Here is a 25,189-nt window from a genome sequence, read left to right on the forward strand (position 1 = left end):
ACATTACTTAGTAGGGGAGAAGCCTCTAGGTAGGTACCAGATCAACTTTTCCATGTTTGATGATATAAGTGTTGTCCTCAACAAAAGTTCCTCACCATCTGGTTGTGGAGAGTCTCGGAAATAACCTTTCATGTTTGAAGGATTCCATGGGATTCCTTTGGCCAACGACTCAACCTGTTCATGGCATTGGAGGTTTTACTTGGTGGCATAAGATGTCTAGTTGGGGTATTGTCTCCTCTGTTATTTGGTGACTTCCTTTAGAGTTCTTTGATATGTGTATATATTTGAGGAAGCAGTAGCAGGTTTCCGTGTGTTTTTCAAACATCCTTTAGTGTTAGTTGTCTTTCCCATTGTCCCTGCTTTACCCTTCTCTCCCATTCTCCTTCCCTTCCCTGGGAGATCCTTTCTTTTGCCCTGGTCCCTTACCAGGTACCTAACTTCTGTGGTTATTCAGATTGTAGCACACATAGGGAAAATTGAAAGCTAACATCCACATATAAGAGAAAGCAGGCGATATTTGTCTTTTTTGGGTCTAGGTTACTTCATTCAGGATGATTGTTTCTGGCTCCATCCATTTACCTGCAAATTTCATAATTTTACTTTTTCTAAACAGCTGAATAATATTCCATTGTGTAAATGTAGTACATTTTCATTATACATTCATATAGTTTATAGACCTCTAGGATGCTTCCAGTTTCTGGCTATTATTAAGAGAGCAGCAACGAACATGAATGAGTATCTCTGTAGTAAGATGTAGAGTCCTTTGGCTATATGCCCAATGTGGTATAGCCGGATCTTGAAGCAGATCTATTCCCAGCTTCCTGAGGATCCAGCACGCCATTTTCCATAGAGGCTATAAGAGTTTGCATCCCCCTCCCAGCAATAGACACCCAAAGGAATTTTAATTTGCATTTCCCTAAGGATAGTGACCATTTCTTTGTTTCTCTGCCAGTTGTTTCATCTTTTGAGGACTCTGTTTAGTTTTGTACCCCATTTTAAAAATTGGGTTATTTGTTTTCTTGATGTTCAACTTTTGAGTTCTTTATATATCCTAGATACTAACCCTCTCTCAGATGTATGATTGGTAAAGATCTTTTACCATTCTGAGGCTTCCACTTTGTCCAAATGATGGCATCATTTGCTGTATTGAAGCTTGCTGTATTGTTGGTCTTAATGACTGCAATATCAGTGTTCAGCAAGTCCTTTCCTGTGCCAAAAAGTTCAAGCCTATTCCCCACTTTCTCTTCTAAAGGACCTACCAAGGGTAGGGAAAGACTTACGGCATGAAGCTCTGGAACAGAGCTCCTAATAACTTTCTGGGTGGGCCTTAGGAAACCCTTCACATGGAGAATGCTGCTCCCAGAAGTGTCCCAGTTTATGGGCCAAAGCCCTGGTTCCAAAATTTGCTGAGATATACGACAAGTGGGATGCCTTTCATGGCTTTTCCCAACCCACACTCAAGTACCTCCACCCTGCTGTGCCCAAGGGAAGGCCATACTCTGGACTGTGCAGTTTTCATCAACACTGTCCTCACCCATTGGCTCTGGATGGCTTTAGTCAATGGGACTCAAAGGATCCAAAAAAATGAGAGAGATGGACCTGGGTTTACTCTCTAGACCCTTTCTCTGGAGATCCCATGGGCTGGCTACCCCTCTGGACCAGAGTTGGGCTCCTGACAAGCTGTCTTTTCCCCATAGAGGTTCCCTTCTACATTCTGGGATTCAGTCACTCTCTCAAGCCCTGGTTTCTCCCTGTCAGTAAATGATCCCCCAGTGACCCAGCTCCAGTATACCTGCTGTTCTCTGGCAAGCTCTGACAGAGTTCTGTTTGCATGGTCCCTTGCTGTGGTAGAAAGAATGACATGCTGCTCAAGTGACTGTAGTGATTACCAGCAATGTGTTCCTTCCCAGGCCACTTCTAAGTGATTCCTCCCCCCACAGTCTATAAGGCTCCAGCTAGCTGTGCTCCAAGGATGCACATGTAACATCAAAAGAAGCCCCTTGGTGGTCTGCAACCCTCAGACACAGTGATTATTTATGGATTGTATTAAGTGACCTTGGCTTGGCCAATCAGGTTGAAGTCTGACAGGAGATACCTGGGAATCCCTGCAGTGTCTGGTCTGAGACTTCCATACTGGTGTTGAACTTTATGTGATATTAAAGCTTCATCTTGAGCTGAGGCACAACGTGGGTCAATGCCTCCACCTTTTCTTCAGCCAGCTTAAAAGCATTTATGGCTTTGGACAAAACTCAGCAATTCCATGCCTTGATTACTTCTTAAAGTGGGCCATGATGGTTCTGGAGTGTGGCTTAATGGTATCTTTCCTAGCTCAGGAGAGGCCCCAGGTTCCATTTGCAGCAGGCATGGTGGCAGGCACAAAATGACAGCAGGCACAATGGTTAGCAGGCACCTTGAGTGGATTCTTCAGAGGTCAGTTCATGGAAAGAGCTTGAAGCAGAGGCTTGAAGCAACCTTTATCTGTCTGGGGGCCTTCTCTGTCCTGGGGCCCAGGTATGCTCACCTGTGGGGAGGTGGGTCAGTCTCCCAAGTGTGACTGCACCTCTCTTTACCCAGACTTTGCTTCCCAGCTGGCTCCTTGAACTGTGTTACCCTAACTCTGGAGGAGGTGCTCTCCTGGCTCCCAGGACAGGTTCATGGGACTCTGCTGTACTGGTTCACAAGAGGGACCTCTGCAGGTGCCAGTCTCCCAGAAGTTTCTTAGAGAAGGCCAGTGGATGCTGGGTCCAGGGAGTTGTCATGCTGGGTGGGCTGGGAGGGGGGGAGGTAGTGGCGCTCATCTTCCCAGTCTAATCTTTCCTTCAGAGCCTTAGCAATCACCATGGGAGACTGCCCCAGCACCCTTTGCAAATGGCCATGTGGTTGCAGCCAAGCCTGGAAGCTTCAGGAAGCAGAAGCAGAAGTGAAGAAGCTTCCGCAGCACCACAGCTCCCTGGGAGTCTGAGGTACTCACTCCCCAGTGAGTTTCCTTGAGTTCAGACTTCCCTCACTGGAACTTCCCTTTAGAAAGTGCAAACATGCCAGTGGCCAAGAGGACATTCAGCATCTACACTCCTCTTCCTTTCCCACTGTGATGTCATGAGCGTCCTGTGTGCCACCCGCAGCCACAGCCAACAATGGGAACAGCAAGTACTTCTAGGATCAGACATGGTTGCTTATACTTTGCTGACTTTGCATTCCTGTGTCTTCCACCTACAAAACCCTCTGTACCGACCCCTCTAGAGCAACTTCAGGTGACCTTCCAAGACCCAGTTGAGCTTCAGACTGGCTAAGGGATCCTCCTAGTTCCCTCAGAATCTCATAAGTTCTATCTTCACCTATGTTGCCCTGGCTGGGCCAGGCCTGTAACATGTTTACCGGAGTGTCCTAGGAACCAGGATCTGGTATACAGTAGGTACTCTGCATATACTCACCATGTTTTTGGTTATCTGCACTGCCTTCATGTCGACTACCATGAATGCTAACCTGACATCTTGCTCTGGGTTCCCACACAGAGATATAGGTGCAACTGATGAAACTTGTGGGGGTTGGATGTAGAGAAGCGAGGACCTGAGGGGCCTATTCCATCTACTTCTGATCGGGGTGAGGGTTTCTGGGGAAATGTGGGAACCCTGACAAACCCAGTCTGTCACGTGGGATATCAAAGCAGAATCCTGGCTTGAGAAGGGTCTCAGGCAGAGGGAGTGGGGCTGACAGGCTGGGAGCCAGATGGAAGGTGAGGGGTGTAGCTATGGCAGCCTCTACGTGGCATCTCTACCCTGGAGCATCCATTCCAGTCACAACGCGGTACTGTACAGGATCTGCGTCACTAGTCTTGATGTGACATCAATAGGGCCTGACCCAGAGAAGCTTGGTGTGTCCAAAGAGAAGAAAGGAATGAATTAGTGGATAAGACATTAAATAGAGTGGTGGTCACGTTAGCGAACTTTCTCTCTGGGAGGATAAATTGGGACTCTATGGACCCTTTGGAGGGAGTTCAGATGAGAAGGGAAAGGAGGGAGGGGATGGAGAGATAGAGAAATTTTATATATTTCTATATAAATTCTAAATAAAATTTATATAAATATATGAGAAAGCGGCACAGTAGGGGTGGAGGTGGGCAGGACTAGGCAGGACTGAGGAAGAGGAAAGTCAGCCATGGCCGAGGCCACTTGGGCAGGTGGCCCTAAAGGAAGCTCATTTTACATGCTGTGTGGGGTGGGGAGGTTCCCCAGGTCCCAAGGCCTTGCGGCTTGTGGGAACAGTTTCCTTCCTGGGCTTGTGGGATTGCGTGACTCCCGGAATGCTGGGCCCAGGGCGTGGAGGCAAGCAAACGCCATTAGGCCTATCAGTGATCTTGAGGTGTAGATATGGAAGTTTGAGGAGGCCCAGCCGGCTCTGCCCAACTGTAAAGAGACGTGATTGAGGCGGGTCATGGGGAGGTGGCAGTGATTAAGGGGGGGGCAGGTGAGGTTTGCTGACTTCCTGCAAGGCAGGCAGGGTAACACAGGAAGCCAGCGATGGGATTAGTCACGGCACCAGCCCTCTCATGGAGCCCATAAACTCAGGAACTCAGTATCTCCAAGGGAGAACACCTGGCCCCAGTCCACGAGCCAAGTGTCATTTCCACCCCAGAAGTAGCTGCCCTAATGCTTGACTCTGGCAACGCTGAGGTTGGTGTAGACAGCAGCTCTAAGCAGTTATAGCAACTCTATGGCTTTCTGGGCCGTTTCTCTTCTCAGCATCCATGGGACTCCTAGATGGCCTTGTAGGATCTGGACAAGGCCCTCACCTCCACCCCATGGATGAGAACATGCCACTGAATTTCAGGATAGAAAAGTGCAGGAGGAAGGTTGCAGAGACCAATGCGGCAGCTTGGCGTCAGCTGCTGCAAATCTAAGTTTGGACCCTGGCTTAGGTCCAGGGCCACAGGTGGAGGTGCCCGCGGGAGTTTCCTGAGCTGGGAACAGAGACTTGGACCAATAGGGAGAAGGGACTTAAGAGTGAAAGGACTATGCCCCTGGGCCTTGCCACCTATCTGGGGCCCAGCTTCATGGTTATAAAACTCTCTCTAGAAGGTAAGATAGGTCCTCTGGGAAGTTTTCTTCCAGTGACCAGAGAGAATAAAGTTTTATGAAGGAGTCAGGACAGGGCACACCCATTGTGTGATGTATGTGTCTGTGTCTGAGAGACCCTGGCTGGGAGTACCTAGCACTGGGATGAGGACTGTCATCCACAGAGGTCCCCAGTTCTCCATTCCTGGGGGCCCCTGGGCTCTGCTGATTTGAAGGGTTGTCACTGTCACTGGTCTTAGCTTCATCACTTGCTAGCCTTTGGAGGAAGCTTTGGGATGAAAATGGTACTGCCTGGCTGTGGAAATGGGATAACATGTATCTTTCAGGGAAGACTTAAGACCTAGCAGCTGGCAGGGAATAGCTGCTCCACAGTCCCAGTACATGAAGGACACCCAATAAATATTTAGAGAATCTCATTCAGTTGGGGGAAGAATAGAGGAGAGAGAGCAGGATGGGAAATACCGTATCAGAGGGAGCCACTATAGGTCCGAGAAGAGATCTGGAACTAGGGAGATCTCCAGAGACCTACAAGGATGACACAATCTGACAATCCAGGCAATGGTGGAGAGGGTAACCTAAAAACCCTTCCCTTAAAATGAGATTGATGACTACTCTTTATGCCATTCTAGAGCCCTCATCCACTGGCTGATGGAAGCACAGACAGACATCCACAGATATACTGGAATTTAGTTAAAGAGAGGGAGGAATGAAGAGCGAAGGGGTCTGTACCAGGTTGGAGAAACCCACAGAAACAGTTGGCCTGAACAAGGGAGAGCACATCGACCCCAGATGCTGTCTGGGAGGCCACCACGGGACTGATCCAGACCCCTGAACATGGATGTCAATAAGGAGGCCTCTACACTCCAGGGAGCCTCTGGTAGTGGATTAGTATTTTTCCCTGGTGTAAGAAGGGACTTTGAGAGCCCATCTCACGTGAAGGGATACACTCTGGCCCTGGACACATGTGGAAGGGCCCAGGCCCAGCACAGGAAGATTTGGTGGACTTTGCAGAGCCCCTGTTGAGGGCCCTACCCTGCCTGGGGAGTGGTGGGTGGATGGGGTGGGGGGTAGGTTGGGGGTGGGGGAGGAGGGATGGGGGTGAGGAAAGGGAGAGGGAGAAGGGACTTACATGTGAAACAAGCTTGTTCCCTAACTTGATCTAATAAAAAAAATATTTAGACAATCTCTTCATGGATAAAAAGAAAATAAGAAAAAAACAATGTGTCAAGCTTCCTGTCCACTTCAATGGAAATGGGGCTTGGAGAGTCAAGAAGGCTTCTCCACTGCCCTTCATGGTGATTGTCAATTACTTTCTTCCCCGACTCTCCCCTGTCTTCCCTGACGATCCAGATCTCCTGCATCCCACAGCCATCGAGACACCTGACCTGGGGGCCCTGAGGTATTTCTCCCTCAGGAAGTAAGCACCTCCCCAGATAGAGTGTGTCCCTGTCTCATAGCCTGTGTCACCAAGTCAAAACCGGATCCTTGTCTTCTATGTTCCCCCTAGGCTGTTCCCACATCTGTCTGCCTACTCTGTCCCTATGGCCAATGTCTTCCCCTCCCCTCCGCTGCTACCCCTTGTCTATATGCCACCCACAGCCTCTTTGTGGTCTCCCCATCATGTTTGTCTTCTCAGAGGCCGGCAATGGAATGGTTAGGGAGTATGTGCCCTGCTACTTGGAAATTTGGATCTTGGATGTTCCCTGTTAAAGGCCTGGTCTCCGGGGCAATGCTGTGAGGAGGAAATGAGACCTTTGAGAAGCAGGACCTTGGAGGTTTTAGGCCATCAGGGTTTTCCCTGAGGGGATTTATAGGGCTCTGGCTTTTTCCTCTCCTTGCTTTCTGGCTTGTGATATAAGACCTGTGTGCAGCCTCTTCACAGTCAATCACAGATTTGAACCCCCTTCCCCAATGGTAATCCAGAACCAACCTTCCCCTTTATAAATGTGACTTCTCAGAAGAGCTAACACACCTGCTAAAACTCTCCCATGGCTTCCCACTCTCCCTAGGACAAAGTCCGAATGTTAGCCTTCTTTGCTGCTCTCTTACCCTGATTGATACTATTCTGTCATTTTGGCTTCTCCTCCAAGTGCCCTAGACTCCAGTCAGATGCAAAGACTTGTCGTTCCCACAGGCCATGCATCTTTGCACACATCTTTCTTGTTTTCCCAGGTCATTCCCAAGTGGCCCCCACTCTGTCTCAGACGTGACCTCCTCTGTGAAGCCTCCTCTTCCCTCTGCATCCAAGTTGACTCTGTCCCCCACTTGCCCACAGCTCAGACTGCCTGGGAAATTTCAAATAATCTCTATGGTATCAGACCACAGGTAACACCAACTGGGAGATGCTTCAGTTGCAACTTGTCCCCAAAACTAACACTTGAGGAAGGAGTGGAGTGGGTAGTGCTGACCTGCTTCGCCCCCTTCCCTCCTCACTGTGATCCCCACGGGCAGCTGCACACTCCCTAAGCTATAGAAGAAGAGTCACAAGAAGGTTCCAGAAGTCTTGCCTAAGGTTACCCAGCTGCACCCACCCTGCCTCCAGCTCTCTGGCTTCCCTCTGCTTGCCAGGCTGTTCTGTGGCTGCCAGCTTCTGTGTTTATCTCCATTAAAGTGAGTTCCTTGGTGGCCTGAGTCACACCAGTCTTATCTATGTGTCCCTAGAGGCTGAGGAAAGCTGGGGACAGGCAAGGCCAGTGAGCATTTACTGACATTAGGCTGTCTTTCCTCTTCTTCCCTCTGCTGACCTCAGGCCAACTCTCCCTCCTTTGCCTCTCCCCAAGCTCTTTAATGGCGACTGTATGACTAGAGGAGACTGACGTGTGTGTGTGTGTGTGTGTGTGTGTGTGTGTGTGTGTGTGTGTGTGTGATGTCAGCTGTATGACATCAGGCAAGGCAAGTCTTCCCCCAAAGGTTAATAGGGCTTGTGTTTCTTAAAGTGGGCTTATAGAGCCATAAGAGAAAGAGAATACCCCATCTCGGGAGGGTTTTTCCTTTCAAAGTCCTTGGGGTAGGTAAAGTGAGTCATTTTGACTTTCAAGTGATGTTTTAAGCGCGATTTTAAAACTTAAAAGATGATAGTCAACTCTTGGTATCCATGGCTTCCACCTAAGTGGACTCAAACAACTTTGCATATTCTATTGGGGAAAAATTGTGTCTGCCCTGAGCATGTGCAAACTTGGGTCACTGTTTCCTAAACGGGTGTGACACCTGCTTATCTGGCACTTCCACTAGGCTGAGTATTCTAATGCAGACATGGATGCATATTTTCGGAAGGGCCTTTGAGGGTCCTTATGCAAATAGCGTGCTGTCTTACACATCCATCTACAGCGGCTATGGAACCCATGTAGCTTGTGCTTTGGTGCTCAGCACGGTGTGACCGGCAAATTCATTCCCATTTGTCTCCCTGGGCTGGGCCTCAGCTGACTGTTTCCTATGGGTTGTTTCCTTCCTGGCCTTTTTCTGGATCCTCCTTCAGGTTGCAGCCTTTGCCTAGGAGCTTCTGCAAGGCTTCTGCTTTCTGGAGGTCTGAGGGCCGGTCACCCCTCGTCCTTCAGTGTCTGAGCTGATATTGTCTCTGTCACCTCCCAGCTCGCCTTGATTGCCCTCTTCACCAGCTTCTTTGGTCACTGCTTGCACTTTGCATGTGGCCTCTGCATTAGAGCTTTCTCCGCCATCGGTGCCCTTGCCTTTTCCTCCTGGCCGGGCCTTGACCCATATACACTGCTTTAGTAAGCTTGAGCCAGCACTCAGGAGGTGGAAGGCAGTTTATGAGCAAAGCATGTGCGTGGTGTTTGAGACAACAGTCACCCTCATCAGGGGACAGAGCAAGGAGACAGACAGCCTTGGCTAGCGTCTTGCCAGTAGGAGGCAGCTCCTAAAAAAAAAAAAAAAAAAAAAAAAAAAAAAAAAAAAAAGTCCCCCTTCATCAGCAGCTGTCCCCACCCCAGGAGCCCTGGGAGGCCTGGACACGGTGCAGCTTTTCCAAGGCATGTTGCCCACCGCTGTGGCAGCAGCGGCAGCATCGTCGATAACACGGGCTCCTCGGAGGCATAACATGGGCTCCTCCGAGGCCTTCCTGGCGCTGGCCCATCTGGCAAGCAGGGTGGCCAGGGACCCCAGGCAGAGCTGCCAGCAACTGACTCAGCACAACGCCCTTCTCTCAGCAGCTTGGCTTCGGGTGGGAACCAACCAGCCATCCGGTGTCCCCTCCCCTGCCCTTGGAGGCAGCCAGCTCAGGCTGGAGCAGCCCCAGCCCCTTAATGAGCACTGGCTGTGGCCTGGCCCAGGCCTGGGTTGTTCTGAGCTGAGAACACACGCTCAGGCAGCAAAGAACGTGGTCCTCTGATGGGCAGCCAGAGTTCTGTCCGCTGGCTTGCCTCACTAGGAGGCTTGAGGTCTTAGGATGTTAGAGCAAGAAGACAGAACAGCTTTCTAACTATGTAGATGGAGAAACTGAGGCCCAGAGAGGAATCCCCATGCTTGTAGCTGCAGCAGGTACATGGCTGGGCCAGCATTCAAATTTAACTGGTTCCTGCCTCCCCAAGCTCACACTCTTTCACTTTCTCATGGAGCACAACTAAGAAAGATAACCCGGATGGTGTGGGCCTTCACCTTTCTTCCATAACCCTTCAGGCTGGCTCCCTAGACTCCCTGGGTGTCTAACTCCCTTATCTGCAATCAGTAGTGATAAGGTTTTGGTCCTGGCTCCTTTATTTGATCTTCCAGGAGACATGTAAACTAGGTACCACTAGTAGAGCTAGGGGAACAATCCCATGATGAAGGGATGCTCAGAGACTTCTCCAAGCCAGATACCAGCTCTCCACAGAGCACTTGCCCACAGCCTCATACTTAAAAAGTGGCAGATCTGTCAGTCTGACCAGTCTCTCACCCATACTCCATGGTTTGAGGTGGTGTGGCAAATGGGCCTGGTATCTACTCTCCAACTCTTGCAGGAAGCCATTTGTGCTGTCCCTGAGACCAGTCCTTAGCTCTAAACAGATCCCAGAAATGACATTCTCCTGGGAACATTTGCCCTGGAACATATTTACAGAACTCCAGAGGGATAGAAATATCCCAACCCGCTCCCTACAGACTCAAATTAGCAATTTTCTTGTTCATTATAACCCCTCTGGAAATTCAAACTATGTAATATTTATCTAAAATTAGGAGCAGAAGTCGCCAGAGAAAAGCCCTGCTACTTTTGGAGAAAACGTTCCCTTAGCCTCATCCTTTGTATTTGTTCTAAATCAGAACACAGAACAGTTAGTTGTCTTTCAAATATTTCCCCCTCCTAATACTTGTGGACTGGGGACAAACTCTTTTGAATATATTTTTACTTTACTCTTAAAAATGTAGACTATCGTCCAAGCAGTGATGGCACACGCCTTTAGTCCCAGCACTCATCAGGATCTCTGAGTTCGAGGCCAGCCTGCTCTACAGAGTAAGTTTCAGGACAGCTAGGGCTGCACAGAGAAACCTTGTCTTGAAAAACAAGCAAACAAAACTAACTTCTTGTTTTTATCTTGTGGCATATTCTGTATGCAAGGACACTAAGATAGAAGAACCTCCTCTACTAGCATTATCTTATACAGGTGTTTTTAGAAAATCCGCTCCCTCTCTCTCTCTCTCTCTCTCTCTCTCTCTCGGATCATTTGAAGCTAGAGTCACAGGGGGTTGTGAGCCACCAGACGTGAGAGCTGGGAACCAAACTCAGGTCCTCTGCAAGAGCAGTATGTGCTGCTCTTAACTGCTAAGCCATCTCTCTAGTTCTTGGAGGTTTTGTTTTTAAATTAAATTAAGTTAATTACAGTCTGTGGTGCCGGGGTTTAATCCAAGGCCTCTTGCATTCTAGGCAAGGCTCTGTGTCTGAGCAGCATCCCAGCCCTTGAAGTAATGGCAGTAATAATGCTGCCTGCAAGCAAGACTGACTGCCATGTGCCAAGAAACCTGAGAATTGCTTTACGGTCATTATTACATCTAATCCCCACAATGACCCTGGAGGTGGTGTTATTACCCTATTTTACATTTGAGGACAATTTAGGCCTAAAGAGATTAAGACACTGGCCATATCCTCATGGACATTTGACTGATACATGGTAGAGTTTGGATTTTAACCCCAGTCAGTATAACTCTGAAGTCTGCACCAGGATGCTGTTATTTGGACGTATTACATGCCATGCTCGCCTCAGCCTTATGTAACAATCTCTGAACTTACAGCTGTGCTCACCCAGGAAGTTCGTTCCATTTTTCCCCTTCTTTCTGCTGTCTCTCATGGTAGCAGCCCCTCTGGTGGTAGTTCTGGCATTTGGAAAGAGTATGTGTGTAACAACCACTTTGAATATGTGGTCTTGGCTGACACCTAGGACTTCAGGCCCTGTGTTAACTGCTTTGCTGTGGTATTGGAGACTGAACCCAGGGCCTTGTGCATGCTAGACAAGTGTTTCACCACCAAAGTGTGACCATAGGCCTAATTCTCAGCCAAAGGATCCTTCTGAAAAACATCTTGAAGTAGGTTTGAGACACAGGAATAGAAATGACCTTGAGATGCCCATGAACTAGGTGAAGCAGTGGAGGAAAAGCCTGGAGGTTGGGGGCATGCAAGGCCTTGGCTCCTGGGGAATGGTGAGCTAGGTAGAGGATACCACTGTGTGGGTCAGAAGACTGTGATGGTATTACAGGGTTAACATGAGTCAGAATCTCAGAGTTTACGAATAAGCACGGTATGTGGGAAACAAGAGGCAGAGCCAGGCCTAAGGGCTGGAAGTCCCCAAGGGGTCCATCCCTCCAGGTAGCCATGCAGGGCTGGGTCATCCTGGGGAGCTTTGGAGAGGGAATTTACCCTCTGGGCAGCATTGGCTTTTGGGAAGCTTGCTTTCCAAACTTCAAATTTGATCATATCCCTCTGTTGCTTGGCAACTTCCTCTGAATCCCCATGGTCTCCAAACAGTCCAAGAGATCTCCTTACCATGGGGTAGATTCATGTCCCAATCTGACACAGGCTTGGCCCCTCTGACTTTCCACCCTGGCCCTCTTGGAGAGCTGGGGAACTACTGTATCCATCATATCCTCTGTGGATCTGCATCTCTAGGCAGCTGTCACTTCTGGGTAATATCTACTCATCCATAGACTGTGACCCCTCGAGGGCAAGGCCTGTTCTCTTACCTTTATCCCAGGTAGATGGTGCCAAGTATGAACTGTGTATGGGACTAGATAATGGCTGGCCATCTCCTAACTCTAAAATCCTGCTATTTTGTTTATTTATTTATTTTTGAGACAGGGTCTCAAGTAGCCTAGACGTCCTTGAATCCCCTAAATAGCTGGGATTAGCTTTGAATTCCTATTTATCCTACCTATAATCCTATTCCCAAGTGCTGGGATTACAACTGTGCCACTATGCCTGACTTTATATTTTTTTTTTTTTTTTTTTTTTTTTTTTTGGTTTTTCGAGACAGGGTTTCTCTGTGGCTTTGGAGGATGTCCTCGAACTAGCTCTTGTAGACCAGGCTGGTCTCAAACTCATAGATATCTGCTTGCCTCTGCCTCCCGAGTGCTGGGATTAAAGGCGTGTGCCACCAACGCCCGGTGCCTGATTTTATATTCTAATGTGTGTATGTGTGTTGAAGCATGTATATGCATGTGTGTGCATATGTGAAGGCCAGAGGTTGATGTTGGGTTTCTTTCTTTCTTTCTTTCTTTCTTTCTTTCTTTCTTTCTTTCTTTCTTTCTTTTGAGGCATGGCCTCATTCAACACCGAGTTTGCTGTTTGGCTAGGCTGGCTGGCCTCTATGTCCTTGGGATAAGTGGTCCTCCTGTCTGTGTTTCTCTTGCATATAGCTTCTACATTGACACCGGGGATCTGAACTGAGGTCTTCGGGCTTGTACAAAAAAGAAGTTCATTCACCAGACCATCACCACAGTCCATGTTTATTATTATTATTATTATTATTATTATTATTATTATTATTATTGTCATTATTTGCTGCTGCTGCAAAGCCTTGCTTTGCTGCTCAGGCTGCCCTCAAATTTCTAGGTTCAGGCAATTTTCATGTGTCAGCCTCCTGACTAGCTGGGACTACCATGCACCTGCTTAATATACTTTTAAAAAATTTATTTATTTATTTATTTATTTATTTATTTATTCTCTCTCTGTGTGTGTGTGTGTGTCCAAGTGTGCTGCTAGTCATGAATGAGGAATAGGAAGTTGCAGATAATAGGATAATGATACACACAGAGATACCCAGGAGCCGGGCTAAGAACAAAGATGGGTCAGGAAAGAGGAAAACAGGTGATTGTGTCTATCTAGCCAAGGACAGATTCTTCAGCTCTGATCTCATGATCATGATAGCACTGTGATGTCATGGTGGAAATGAACTATGATTCTTGCCTTCAGGATTGGGAAGAAACAGCCCCATCCCAGTTCCTATTCCGGCATCTCCTTGCCCCTGGGACAGGTACCCAGCGTCTGTTGTCCCTGACTCCTTCCTTCAGTATTCTCAGTTGTAGTAGACATCACACAAGTCAGAGCCCACTCATGGCTCCTTGGTGGCTGAGAAAAAGTTACTGGAGTGCAGTGGCAGCTGCCTTCTTTTGTGGCAATCCCTCTGGTTTCTGACTTCAAATCCACAACTGGGAATCTGCAGTGTGACACCAACTAACACCACTGTACAGGGACACATTTGATAGAACTGGGGACCTCACACAGGCTAAGCCCATCCTCTACCTCTGAGCCACACACACACACACACACACACACACACACACACACACACACACACACCACACCACACCCTTTTCTTGCTGAACCTCCTTGCTCCTCACTTGGATTTAAACACAGAAGCCAAAGAAACAAAACAAAAGGCTGGACAACAAAAGTCCAGAAACACAGGTCAGCTCAGGTTTCCCATGGCTGGAGAAAAGGTTGTGGAGCTCTGGTTTTTGAGGATCCTGCTATCCTGGTGTCCCACTCATAGTAGAATGATGTCAAAGGATGCTGGGCCATGGTCAGTGGAGGTGTGGGAGAAGGGCTTGACTCTTGACCATAGTTACTTTTCTTCCTATTTTTATTAACAGGCAACCCTAAGTATGTTTGTGCCTAGAGAAAGTGCTATGAATAACCGATGATGCATGTATGTGTTGATTAACTTGTGAATCATGCTGGGGGGGGCGTGGAGGAGCAGGAGCTTTAGAGATGAATATAATGTGTTGTAAAATATTTAGCAAATGATCATCCAAACCACAGGGAAAAATCCGAGAGATGGGAATTTGAAAGCTGCCAGGATTTAAAAGCTATTTAACTCTAAGCATTGGTGCCAAAGAGTTGAGAGCATCCCTCTCCCCACTCCATTGGCAACAGAGCTTGAAAATGTGGAAAGGGCTTGGCTGGGCCGTGGAGCACTGGTGGGAACCATGATCAGGCAGAGAGCTGAAAGGCTTTTTGTTTGAGAACCTTGTAAACAAGGGATCTCCTCCCAGGTCCCTCTGAGAGCCCCACCTTGCCTGTGGCTTGTACATTCTCTCTTGCCATCTCCCCGATGAACTCCCAATGTGGCGCCAACATTGTGAAGACACCCGACAGTCATCTGGATGTTTCCAAATCCCCGGATGCTCCACATCAAGGCAGTAAGAAACTACCATATGGCCCAGTGAATTTGTCACCTTCCTTCCAAATGTTTGGATGTCACTCAGACTCTGCCTTGGCTCTGGTTCCAATGGGGCTTAGCCCTATCTGTCATTTTAAAGGTTTGGACTCTGATGCTGTCTTTCCGAGGGGCATAGGGATTGTATGTTTTTAGGGCTGGAGTCAAGACTCACTTTCATAATTTCACTCTTTGGAGATGCACTTCTTTCCAAGAAGAGGATGGAAAGATCTTTCTTGATGTTTTGGCTCGATAGCCCCTAACTCTAAAGTTGTATCCTCCTAGGTAGAAACACCACATGTTAAGATAAATGAAGGGATAAGTTAGGGAACAGTCATCCTGGAGAGCAGAGGCCTCATGGTCATCCAGTCACAGGGCATGCTTCAAAGATTCAGTGTGCATCTGATGGCTTTAACCAAGTCAGAAACCTCGACTGCTAGGAATGATTTATAATCTGCTTGCTGGCATTTGTTGCAAACATGATAAGAGCCTTTGAGTTCAGCAAAGTAAGGGATCTCTGGGAAAATGGCCCTCGAGAGGCTCATGGCAAGAGCCACAGCACCCCTGCTGACTATGACTAGGGCCAGGTGGCAGCAAGGCCCTCGCCGCTTCTGCTCTGTTGTTGTTGCTATTTTGCTTTCCTGTAATGTCTTTTGTTGTCTTTCTTGCAGATTCTTAATTCAACACCATCCTTGAGGTCTGCCTCTGCATTCACAGGCTCCACCCTGACTTTTCAACCTTCACGAATCTTCACTTCCCTGAAACCATTCCCTAGCACATGACCAAGAGCTCTGACCATTCATCCAGTGCATAATTACTTGCATTATAGTGTTTTAAGAAAGAGTCACAGCTGGGCGTTGGTGGCGCACACCTTTAATCCCAGCACTTGGGAGGCAGAGGCAGGCCGATCTCTGTGAGTTCGAGGCCAGCCTGGTCTACAAGAGCTAGTTCCATGACAGCCTCCTAAGCTACACAGAGAAACCCTGTCTTGAAAAACCAAAAAAAAAAAAAAAAAAAAAAAGTCACGCTTTTCAGTGCAATGGTGGCCTCATTTTGGCAGACTCTAACTCTTTAAAGTCTTAAAAGTGTGTAGGAATCAGAAGACAACTTTTGTGAGCTGCTCCCTTTCAAAGCAGGGATTTCTTGTTTATACTGCTATGAATATTCTAGCTAACTGGCCCAAAAGCTTCCAGGACATTCTCTTGTCTCTACCCCCATCTCACCATGTGCTTCATGGCTGGAAATCCAGTGGTCAGGCCTGCAGGACTAGCACTTTTACTTACTGAGGCATCTGCTCTTCATTTTTTTAAGATTAAAAACTATTTTATTTATGGGTATGCATATATGATGTATGTATGGATGTCCAAAAGCTTCAGATTGTTGTGGAATAATCCTTTTATATACTGTAAAGTTGTGTTGCTCTTATTGTTAATAAGATGCTGATTGGCTTATGGCTAGGCAAGATTTTTGAGACCCAGAGAATGCTGGGGAGAAGAAGGGTGGAGTCAGAAGAGGTGCCATGAGATGCAGAGAGCAGGATGGACACTATATAGATGAGGTAAATGAGCCTCAGGGCAGCACATGGATTAATAGGAATGGGTTGATTTAAGTAATGAGAGCTAGCTAAAAACAAGCCTAAGCTATTGGGGAGCATTTATAATTAATATTAAGTCTTTCTGTGGTTATTTGACAGCGGGCAAGACAGAAAAGTCCACCTACATCAGATAGCCTGGAGTTGGGAGTTATAGGTGGTTGTGAACCATCTTATGTGGGTGCTGGGGGGTGGGTGAATGGGGTAGCCAGTGCTATTAACCACTGAATCATCTCTCTAGCCTTTCCCTTCCTCTGTTTTTAAGACAGGGTCTCATGTATCTCAGGCTGGCCTTGAACCTGATAAATAGGCTACGTTGAAAGATAACCTTGAACTCCTGATCCTCCTACTACCCATTTCCTGAATACTAGAATTCCAAAATGACTTTTTTCTTTCTTTCTTTCTTTTTTTTTTTTTTTTTTGCCATAGTAGGGATCAAACCCAGAGCTATCTGTTTGCTAGGCAAGCACTCTGACAGAGATACCTCCCCACCCCCATAGTGCTAACTCTTAAAACTTGTGGTCTCTGAAGCTTCTAGCCGTGTTGAGATGACACATTTGAGTCCCATTAGTAGGCAATACAATCAGACTTTCAAATCTGTGGGTTTTACATCTATGCGCCAAATATCTGGGGGCATTTTTGTGAATTATTGAATTTTATGACTTCCCATTCTTGTTATTATTTCCCAAATACCACTGTATTACAGCTTACAACATTTCCACTGTATTAGGTATTGTAAATATCTGGAGATGGTTTAAATGATAGGGGAGAGTGTGCATAACTTATATGCAAACATGCCATCTTAGAAAAACTTGAACACCCACAGGGTTTGGTACCTTCAGGAGACCTGGAACCAGACCCATGGTTATGGAGGGATGCAATATGTTAAACAGGTTGCTGGTGTGAGGACCTGAGCTTGACCCACGATAAGAATGCTAGATGGGGTTGTGCTGGGGAGGTGGAAACAAAAGGCTCCTCAGGTCTCAGTGACCAGCTAGTCTAGCCTTATTTGTTGGTCTCAGGACAATGAAAGACACCCTCTCAAAGTAGGCAGATGATGCTCCTGAGCAGGGTACCTAAAGCTATCTCTGGGCCTCCACACATGTGCACATCACCTGCACATAAATAAACACAAATGTAAGCACACACACATGTCAAAGAAAGACCAAGAAAGAAAGGAGGGAAGAAATAAAATGGGGAAATCTGCATGCAAATCTGTGACGGTAGAACGGGAGACATGTATTCAATCTTCACTATAAACAATTTCATAATGTGGTAATTTTTAATATTAAAAGTAAATTGTAAATGTATCTTTATAAACAATATGCATAAAATAGATCATGTTCTAAAACCTTTTGTTTTTAAAATGCTTTTTCACAGTAAATTTCTTAATTGTCAGATTTTCCCCTCCAGAGTAATAGTGCAATTGAAAGAGGGAGCACGTCAGCCGGGGGTGGGGGGGAGGGTTTTTTTTATGCTAATATAGATCCTTGTAGATCTCCTGGAGCAGGGGGTGAAGGCTCATGTCCGTCTCCGTCTTCTTGATCACATGCAATAGCTGCACATGTTCTGTGACGATCTGCCTGAGGTCTGTCATCTTCTGGAGCACCTTGGCGAACAGCTGTGAGGACTCTGGGTGGTTCAGCTTGAGCTGGAGCTCCAGGGCCTGCAGCAGGTTGTCTTGAATGTCCTCGATGGGCTTCACGTTCAGCAAGCCTGGGCGGTCTGGGAGAAAGGAAAACACAAAAGGAGGCTCATTCAAATGTTCTCTGGGCTGGCTCTAAAGCCTGGGCAGCTTGAGGCTAAAGCACTTAGCATTTAGGACTAACTGTGTGATGATATGACACCATCAGGAGCATACTGTCCTCAACTCAAGGCTCTTCTGTCAACATGTTTTTCTTTTCAGCAATCACATTTCCAACCTTTGCTCCTTCTGGATGAATGAATCTTTTTTTGTTGTTGTTTTGTTTTTCAATACAGGGTTTCTCTGTGGCTTTGGAGGCTGTCCTGGAACTAGCTCTTGTAGACCAGGCTGGTCTCGAACTCGCAGAGATCCACCTACCTCTGCCTCCCCAGAGCTGGGATTAAAGGCGTGAGCCACCACCGCCTGGCCTGGATGAATGAATATTTTTACAGCTTCTACCTACATTCTCATAACAACTTCAAATAAAGTTTTCCAGTGTAAGCCTTGCCATTTTTGTGTGGGGTTAGTACAACACATTTCCAGCAAGATATGATAGTAAAATAAATTGCTACAGTGTAGCTGGTGTTTCTTCTGAGGGATGCAGTTGCAAGTGTTTTTCATCAATTCTTTGTCTTTGTTTCCTTTCCACCTTTCCATTTTGTTTTAAGGCAAGGGCTCACTGAATTGCCTAGGCAGGCCCCAAACTCCTGGGCTCTCTCAGACCTCCTGGCTCAGTCTCCCAGTTTGCAACTACAGGAGTGCAGTCCTGTACTTGGTAGGATATCCTTGTGTCAGCCTTACCTAACACACAAGCAAATGCTGCTAATGCTTTGCCACAAGTGTGACATTTACTGTAGATTATGGTGAATATGTTTTACTTTTGGTTTTCCAAGAATTGTAAGTTTTAAATTTGTTTTAGTCAGGAATGTTGATTAAATTTTATTGAAGGCTTTTAAATTTTTCTATCTGAAGAGATATGGTATCTGAAAAGATAACATTATATCTTAGCTTAGTGTAATAGATTACATTAATAGATTTCCTATGTCCTTGCACTCATTTGTTGAGATCTTATTCCAGGGCTTAGTAATAACTGTGGTCGATATGGCTGGGAGTGTTATCATCTGAGCCATCCATTGTTTGGGCAGTAACTGTGAACCAGCCTTATGAGTGGAGTTCTGTTTTCCTTCAGTTTTGACCTGCTCCTTTGTGGTTTCTTGGAATTCGTTTGAAGAGCCCTCTGGCCCTGATGACAAATCCTTCACTACCTAGGCTCTTTACAACATATAAAGTAAAACAAGTATATTCTTTTAGAATGGAGTTGCATATGATATTCTTTTATAATCTGGAATCTATTTTTGCTATATAGTGTTAAAAGTTTCTATTAGACTAAATTAATTGTACATAATAGTGAGGGGTTTCATCATGACATTTCCGAACATGTATGCATATAATGTACTTTGACCATATTCTCCCCTGTTCCCCTCTATGGTCCCATTTCCACTCCTGCTGAACCCTTCCTCTTCCCAACCAGTCCCTCTCCTATTTTCTTTTTCATGAACTAATGGAATCTACTCTTTTTATGCTTTTTAGCTTAATGTTCTTTGTGTTTTCTCATTTTAAAATCTTGTAAAAGACTTGCCTATTTTCCTTTAAAAATGTTATTAAGTGTGTGTGTGTGTGTGTGTGTGTGTGTGTCTTCATATATGTGTGCACACCTTGCACATCCCTGCTGCCTTTGGAGGTCTGAAGAAGGCGTCAGATGCCAATGCTTTGACCCACTGGTCAGTGCTGGGCATGAATCTGAGTACTCTTCGAGAGCAGCCATGCTCTAAACTATGGAGCCATTTATCCAGTCCCCCCTTATTGTCTCATTAAAATACAGCCTTTAGTTTTATTAATCAACTTTAAATTATATTTTTGTTTCAATGTTTAATTTCCTTTAAAAATAAATTTATTCATTTCTCTTTTCCCCTCCTTCCCTAATTTCTCAATCTGAACGCTTTATTCTTTTAGTTTTGGGATTTCTTGATCTCTAATGGACTCATTAAGACACTAAATTTTCCTCCCAGTGTCACTACGGTTTCATCCCACAGGCCTTCAGGAACAGACTCTCATTGTTCTTTTAAAACAGCCTATCTTAGAATGTTGGCTTCATTTTTTAATCCAAGAGCTATAAAGGAGTGTGTTTTAAATTTCCTCTCTCTCTGTCTCTCTCTGTCTCTCTGTCTCTCTGTCTCTCTGTCTCTGTCTCTCTCTGTCTCTCTCTCTCTCTCTCTCTCTCTCTCTCCATTGTCTCTGCAAGTGGTTCTGGCTAGCCTGGAACTCACTATGTAAACTATGCTGGTCTTGAACACACAAGAGATCCCCCTGCCTCTGCTTTTTGAGTGCTGGGATCAAAGGTGTGTACTATCACACCCACTGCTTTCAAGTTCTGAGTAAAGGGTTTTGGTTTTGGTTCTTGTATTCTAAGTTTACTGCATTTGGTAGAATGTAAGGGTTTTCTTTCTCCTTAAGACCTACTGAAAGGAGGATTCATTTACAGCGTTAGGACAGGACACACCCCAGCAGCTTACATTGTCTTTACAGTTTAGCCTGCAGGCTGCTCACGCTGTTAAATACTGAAGTTCTTCCTTCACTGTGAGTTTGCTCACATCTTTATAGCCATCTGTCTCCTCAGCTGCTGTCCCTGTCTCTCAGCCTCAGTTTCTCTAGTTATCCTACTGCTCCAATTACACTAAGGCACATCTATTCCAAGTTCCTCAAATATCCAGATCCATCAGACTGTCTGTAGAGACCAAGTGCCTCCGGCCTGAAGCCTCTTTACGTCACAGTGACTCCAGCTGCTTCTTCAGGTGGAGCACGGGTAGGATGGAATACTTCTCCCCATCCCTTTTCTCGAGTCCTCATCTTTGTGCTCTGGGCCCCACAGCACCTTATGACCACTCTGATCTCCACATTTGAGATATGCTTACTGAATGGCTGTATTTTTCCAGGATTGTGCAATCTGATCCAAACACTATACACTTGAGTCCTTCCCTTGTGTTGTCAGCACTGTCCTGTGCCCAGCGAGTCCTGATGTCTCTGAGCCACCAGTGGATGGATGCCCAGTAAGCCCTCAGCTGGCTGAGTTAATGAGCAAGTGGTTGTTCTGGCCCAAAGTCCCGGATGGAAGAGTACAATTCTAGTTGGTGAACAAGCCTGAAGGCAGAATCGCCACATGATGAGGACGTCTACCATGAATGGTGTTTTGTTTTGCCATATCTAATAAACTCTCATAACCTTTAATCCACTGAGGCAAGGCTCAGGAGAACAGTGTGGTCTCAGGGTGGGACTTTGAGAACATTCTCTCAATTTTACTTCTTCTTCATTATAGAAAGAAACATGTCTTTGGGTTGACATTTTTCTTCTCTAACATATCCCATCAATTGGATAGTTTTCTTTGAAATTCCAGCATTAAATGTGAGACCATGAGAATAATAACAGTGAAAAGTCTCAGACTCTGAGAATGGAACAAATGATTTTAGTCCTGGCCTAGAGAATCCACCCCTGGAAGTTCTGTGTCTTTCTGGGTTGTGACACCACAATGAGATCACTTTACCACTGAGGTGGCTCAGTAGGTAAAGCTTTTGTTGCTGTGCAACCTCAATGCCCTGAGTTTGATCCCTAGGAGGAGAATGGACTCCACAAAGCTGCCCTCTGACCTCCACATGTGTATCATGGCTTACATGTGTGTGCATGGATGCTCACATACACTAAAAAAGAAATAAAAACATTTTAAAAGTTAAGAAACCACTGAGACTTCAAGAAAAGCCGGACTCTGGATTGGACTTGGGTGTAATGACCATTGATTCCCCCCTCCCCGACAGTATCTGAGGCTTTGAAAGCCTGAGGCTGTGTGAATGGGCACAGCTGAGTGGCAGCAACCCTGGCCCACACAGCCTGTTCTGGGTCCTCTGCCCCTGGGCCCTCGCTCCTTTCTCCTTAGTTTTGAGTAGTACCAGTGGGGACAAAGCTGCTGAAGAGATCATATGAATGAACACAGGGTCTCTGTCAAACAACAAGACCCTAGCATGCAAAGGATGGGCTGGAACCTGGCTCAGGGAGTGAAATGTGACCGGCTGCTCTAGGAGTGGGAAGGATCTGGTTTGGATTTTCCAACTCTTCTTTGGCAAGTTACTGTGTATGATGTGATGGATGATGTTTGGCTGAAGGGCTGAGATGCTGTGGCCACAGATTAAATATATTTTCTCCAGTGACAAGTTAGATCATCTACTGATCAGCCTAGTTGTCCCCTGCACAAGTCTCTGTCAAGGGAACACGCAGTTTGGGGAAGGAGGCCACAGAGTAGAAAGGGCCACATTCTCCAGTTTTGTCTTTCACCAGCTCCATGACCTTGGGTCCAACTGATTAAATTCGTTGGGCTCAGTTCCCTCCTTTTATACTGTATCAATGATCTCTAAATCCTTAATTCCAAAGTTCTAAGATTCATTCTTATCTGTAATTCCCTCTAGCACACAATTCACATAATTCAACTAGGGAAATAAGAATTGAATTAGAAAAGTGTATTCATAAGCTTACATATTAAACTTAGAACTGGCTTATTTAAAAACAAAACCAGAACGAAAGCCAGCCTCTTTTGGTCTTAGGTCGAGGGCTAAAGGGATCTATCAATTGCTCCTCTGCTCCTGCTCTTCATGGGCTTGGGACCTCCTCTGCCTTCTTTCCTGTTTCTCTTTCCACCTTCCTCCCCACATTCCCTGGGACCCTCACTGAGTTGACACTGTATCATAGACTACCCCCAGAGTCATCCCATCCTTGCTCTTCTGTCTACTCCCTGGTCCAGAGCCTGCTAAGACATTTCCTGAAGGGCTATCTGAGGTCCTCACACCTTGTTGAGGTGAGAGGCGGGTGTGGAGTAGGCTCAGGGTCAAGGGCTCTCTGTTGGCTAGGGCTGCCCAGAAGGCCCGTTGGGGAAGCCCTGTTGACTCACACACTCCAGGAGGCTGGAGTCAATTATTACATCCTTACTCCCTGGGCTGAAAAGAATTGGGAAAGAACCTTTCTGGTCTTCATTCACATAGTCCTGGGATTGATTAGAGAGCAACTGATTTGGGCAAATCTACAAAGCTTCCATCTTATCCAGATCTAATTCTGATTGAGAACAGGGCTTATCTGAAGTGGACTCAATGCTTGGTGCTGCTAGAACCCATCCACCTGAGCTGCATTCCCCTTGCACAAGTTTTCTCAGGAGGCTCAGTTGGGCCCCACAGAAGCAGACCACAGATCAGGTTTCTTGAAGGACAGGCGGGAGAACAAATCACAGTCCTTCTGTTTAGTCTCTGGAAGATGTTGTCTGAGCCTTTCCCATCTTCCTTGTTGGCTTTGTGATGGGTAGGTTTGAAATGGACTGTACTTAGGGCCTTCAAGGGGAGATGCCAGTTTGTGGGGCAGCTATATATTGACCCATAACTGTAAAGGATTTCAGTTCGAGTGTGTGGTGAGTACTGAGGAGGAGGAAAGGCTATCTGAGAGTCAGACTCAGCACTCTGCAACTTAACTTCTTTTCCAACTTACTCCATCACTTCCTTTATTGGATTATACCTTAAGCTCTAAGGGGACCTGGACCTGGAACCTGAAGACCAAGTACTGTATCCCTTCCACTTAATTTCCATATGCTTTTGGACAACTTAGCAGATCTTTCTGGGGATGGTTTACATTTGAAGACAACAATGCCACATCTCTCATAAGGCCATAATGAGTTACAGGGGTAAGAACGCTAGAAGTTCTTTCTCTTTGTGCTACAGGTGGGGTCAGGTCAGTAAGGGTGAGGTGGTGTATCAACCGCTGGGAAATGGAAGGTTTTGAGGTACCCTTGGTAATAATGGAAATTTGAGAGCACAAGAATATAATTTTGAATACAGACATGTTTGGGACAAATTCTCACCCTCATAGTTGAAAACATGCATGCAAGACAGTTCCAGAACAGCCACATGGTGAAGTTATGTGTTCTTGTAGAAATGACTAAGGACTCTAATCTTCAGAGTTGGAATGAACATTAGACAGACTGTGTAAGCTATCGCATGGTCTGTGGCCATTCCCTCCCACTACCATCTCTGGGAAAACACATTGTTCAGGAGAATCAGATCTAGTACAGGGACCCTCAATTAAAATGATCTGGGAAGATTAAACACAATGTATATGTGTCTCCCTACATGACCTGGGATGGATCTTTTAGGTTTCAGGGGCTGTTGGTGTTTGAACATGTAGCCCTCAGTGAGTAGTACCAGTTTACTGAGAAGCTTTGACTGTCCAACTTTGCACTTCCTCACATGGTGACCTCAGACAGATTTATTAATCTCTCCATACTTCAGTTTTCTTGTTCTAAAAATGGAAGCTGGCTCAGTGGAACACACCTATAGTCCAAGATACTCAGAGGCTGAGGAAGGAGAATTGCTTGAGCCCAGAAATTAGAGGCCAGCATGGGCAGCATAGCAAGAACCTGTATAATAAATAAACAAAAGACTAGGGAGGTATTAGAGTGCTTGACTAGCATACTTGAATTCAATCCATAGCACTGCAAAAATAGTTCTGTTCACGTGTGTGACAGTGTGTGCACATATGGGAATGGAGGTCAGAGAAAATCTCAGGCATCATTCCACAGGTGCTGTCCACTGTTTCTTCTTCTTCTTCTTCTTCTTCTTCTTCTTCTTCTTCTTCTTCTTCTTCTTCTTCTTCTTCTTCTTCTTCTTCTTCTTCTTTTTTTTTTTGAAATAAGGTCTCTGACTATGTTTGGCATGTAGAGCCCCAGGGACCATCTGCCCCTGCCTTCCCAGTGTTGGGATTACCAGCACAGGTCTGTCTTTTAAATATATTTGTGTTATTTATGTGTGTGTGTGTGTGATAGGTATATGCTTTGTATGTGTGGGTGTCTAAGGAGGCCAGAAGAGGGTGACTGATACCCTGGGGCTGGAGTTACAGGTTGTGAGCTACCTGATGTAGATGCTGGGAAACTAGAAGTCTGGTCCTCTGATAGAACAACTGCAAGTTCTCTTCATCACTGAACCATCTCTCCAGTCCCATAGCTGGCTAATAATCAAGACTAACAAAACCCACCTGGGCTCTTGGAACCGAATTCCTGTTTTTATGCATAGAAGGCAGGTACTTGACTACCTGAGCTTTCCCCTCAGCTCACTATGAAGTAACTAAT

General features: G+C 46.2%; 1 protein-coding gene across 1 annotated transcript in view; it reads right to left on the reverse strand.

Annotated features, from left to right (window-relative positions):
- Positions 1-17,561: 17,561 nt before the first annotated feature.
- Positions 17,562-25,189, reverse strand: part of Pparg (peroxisome proliferator activated receptor gamma) — a gene marked incomplete at its 5' end in the record, with an annotated part of 52,385 nt that continues 44,757 nt past the window's right edge. Inside the window, 1 exon segment of the mRNA NM_001244281.1 lies at positions 17,562-18,023. Coding sequence (NP_001231210.1) covers positions 17,776-18,023 — 248 coding nt within the window. The 3' untranslated portion in view covers positions 17,562-17,775.

This window comes from Cricetulus griseus, chromosome 8, assembly GCF_003668045.3.
Source record: "Cricetulus griseus strain 17A/GY chromosome 8, alternate assembly CriGri-PICRH-1.0, whole genome shotgun sequence".
Taxonomy (NCBI): domain Eukaryota; kingdom Metazoa; phylum Chordata; class Mammalia; order Rodentia; family Cricetidae; genus Cricetulus; species Cricetulus griseus.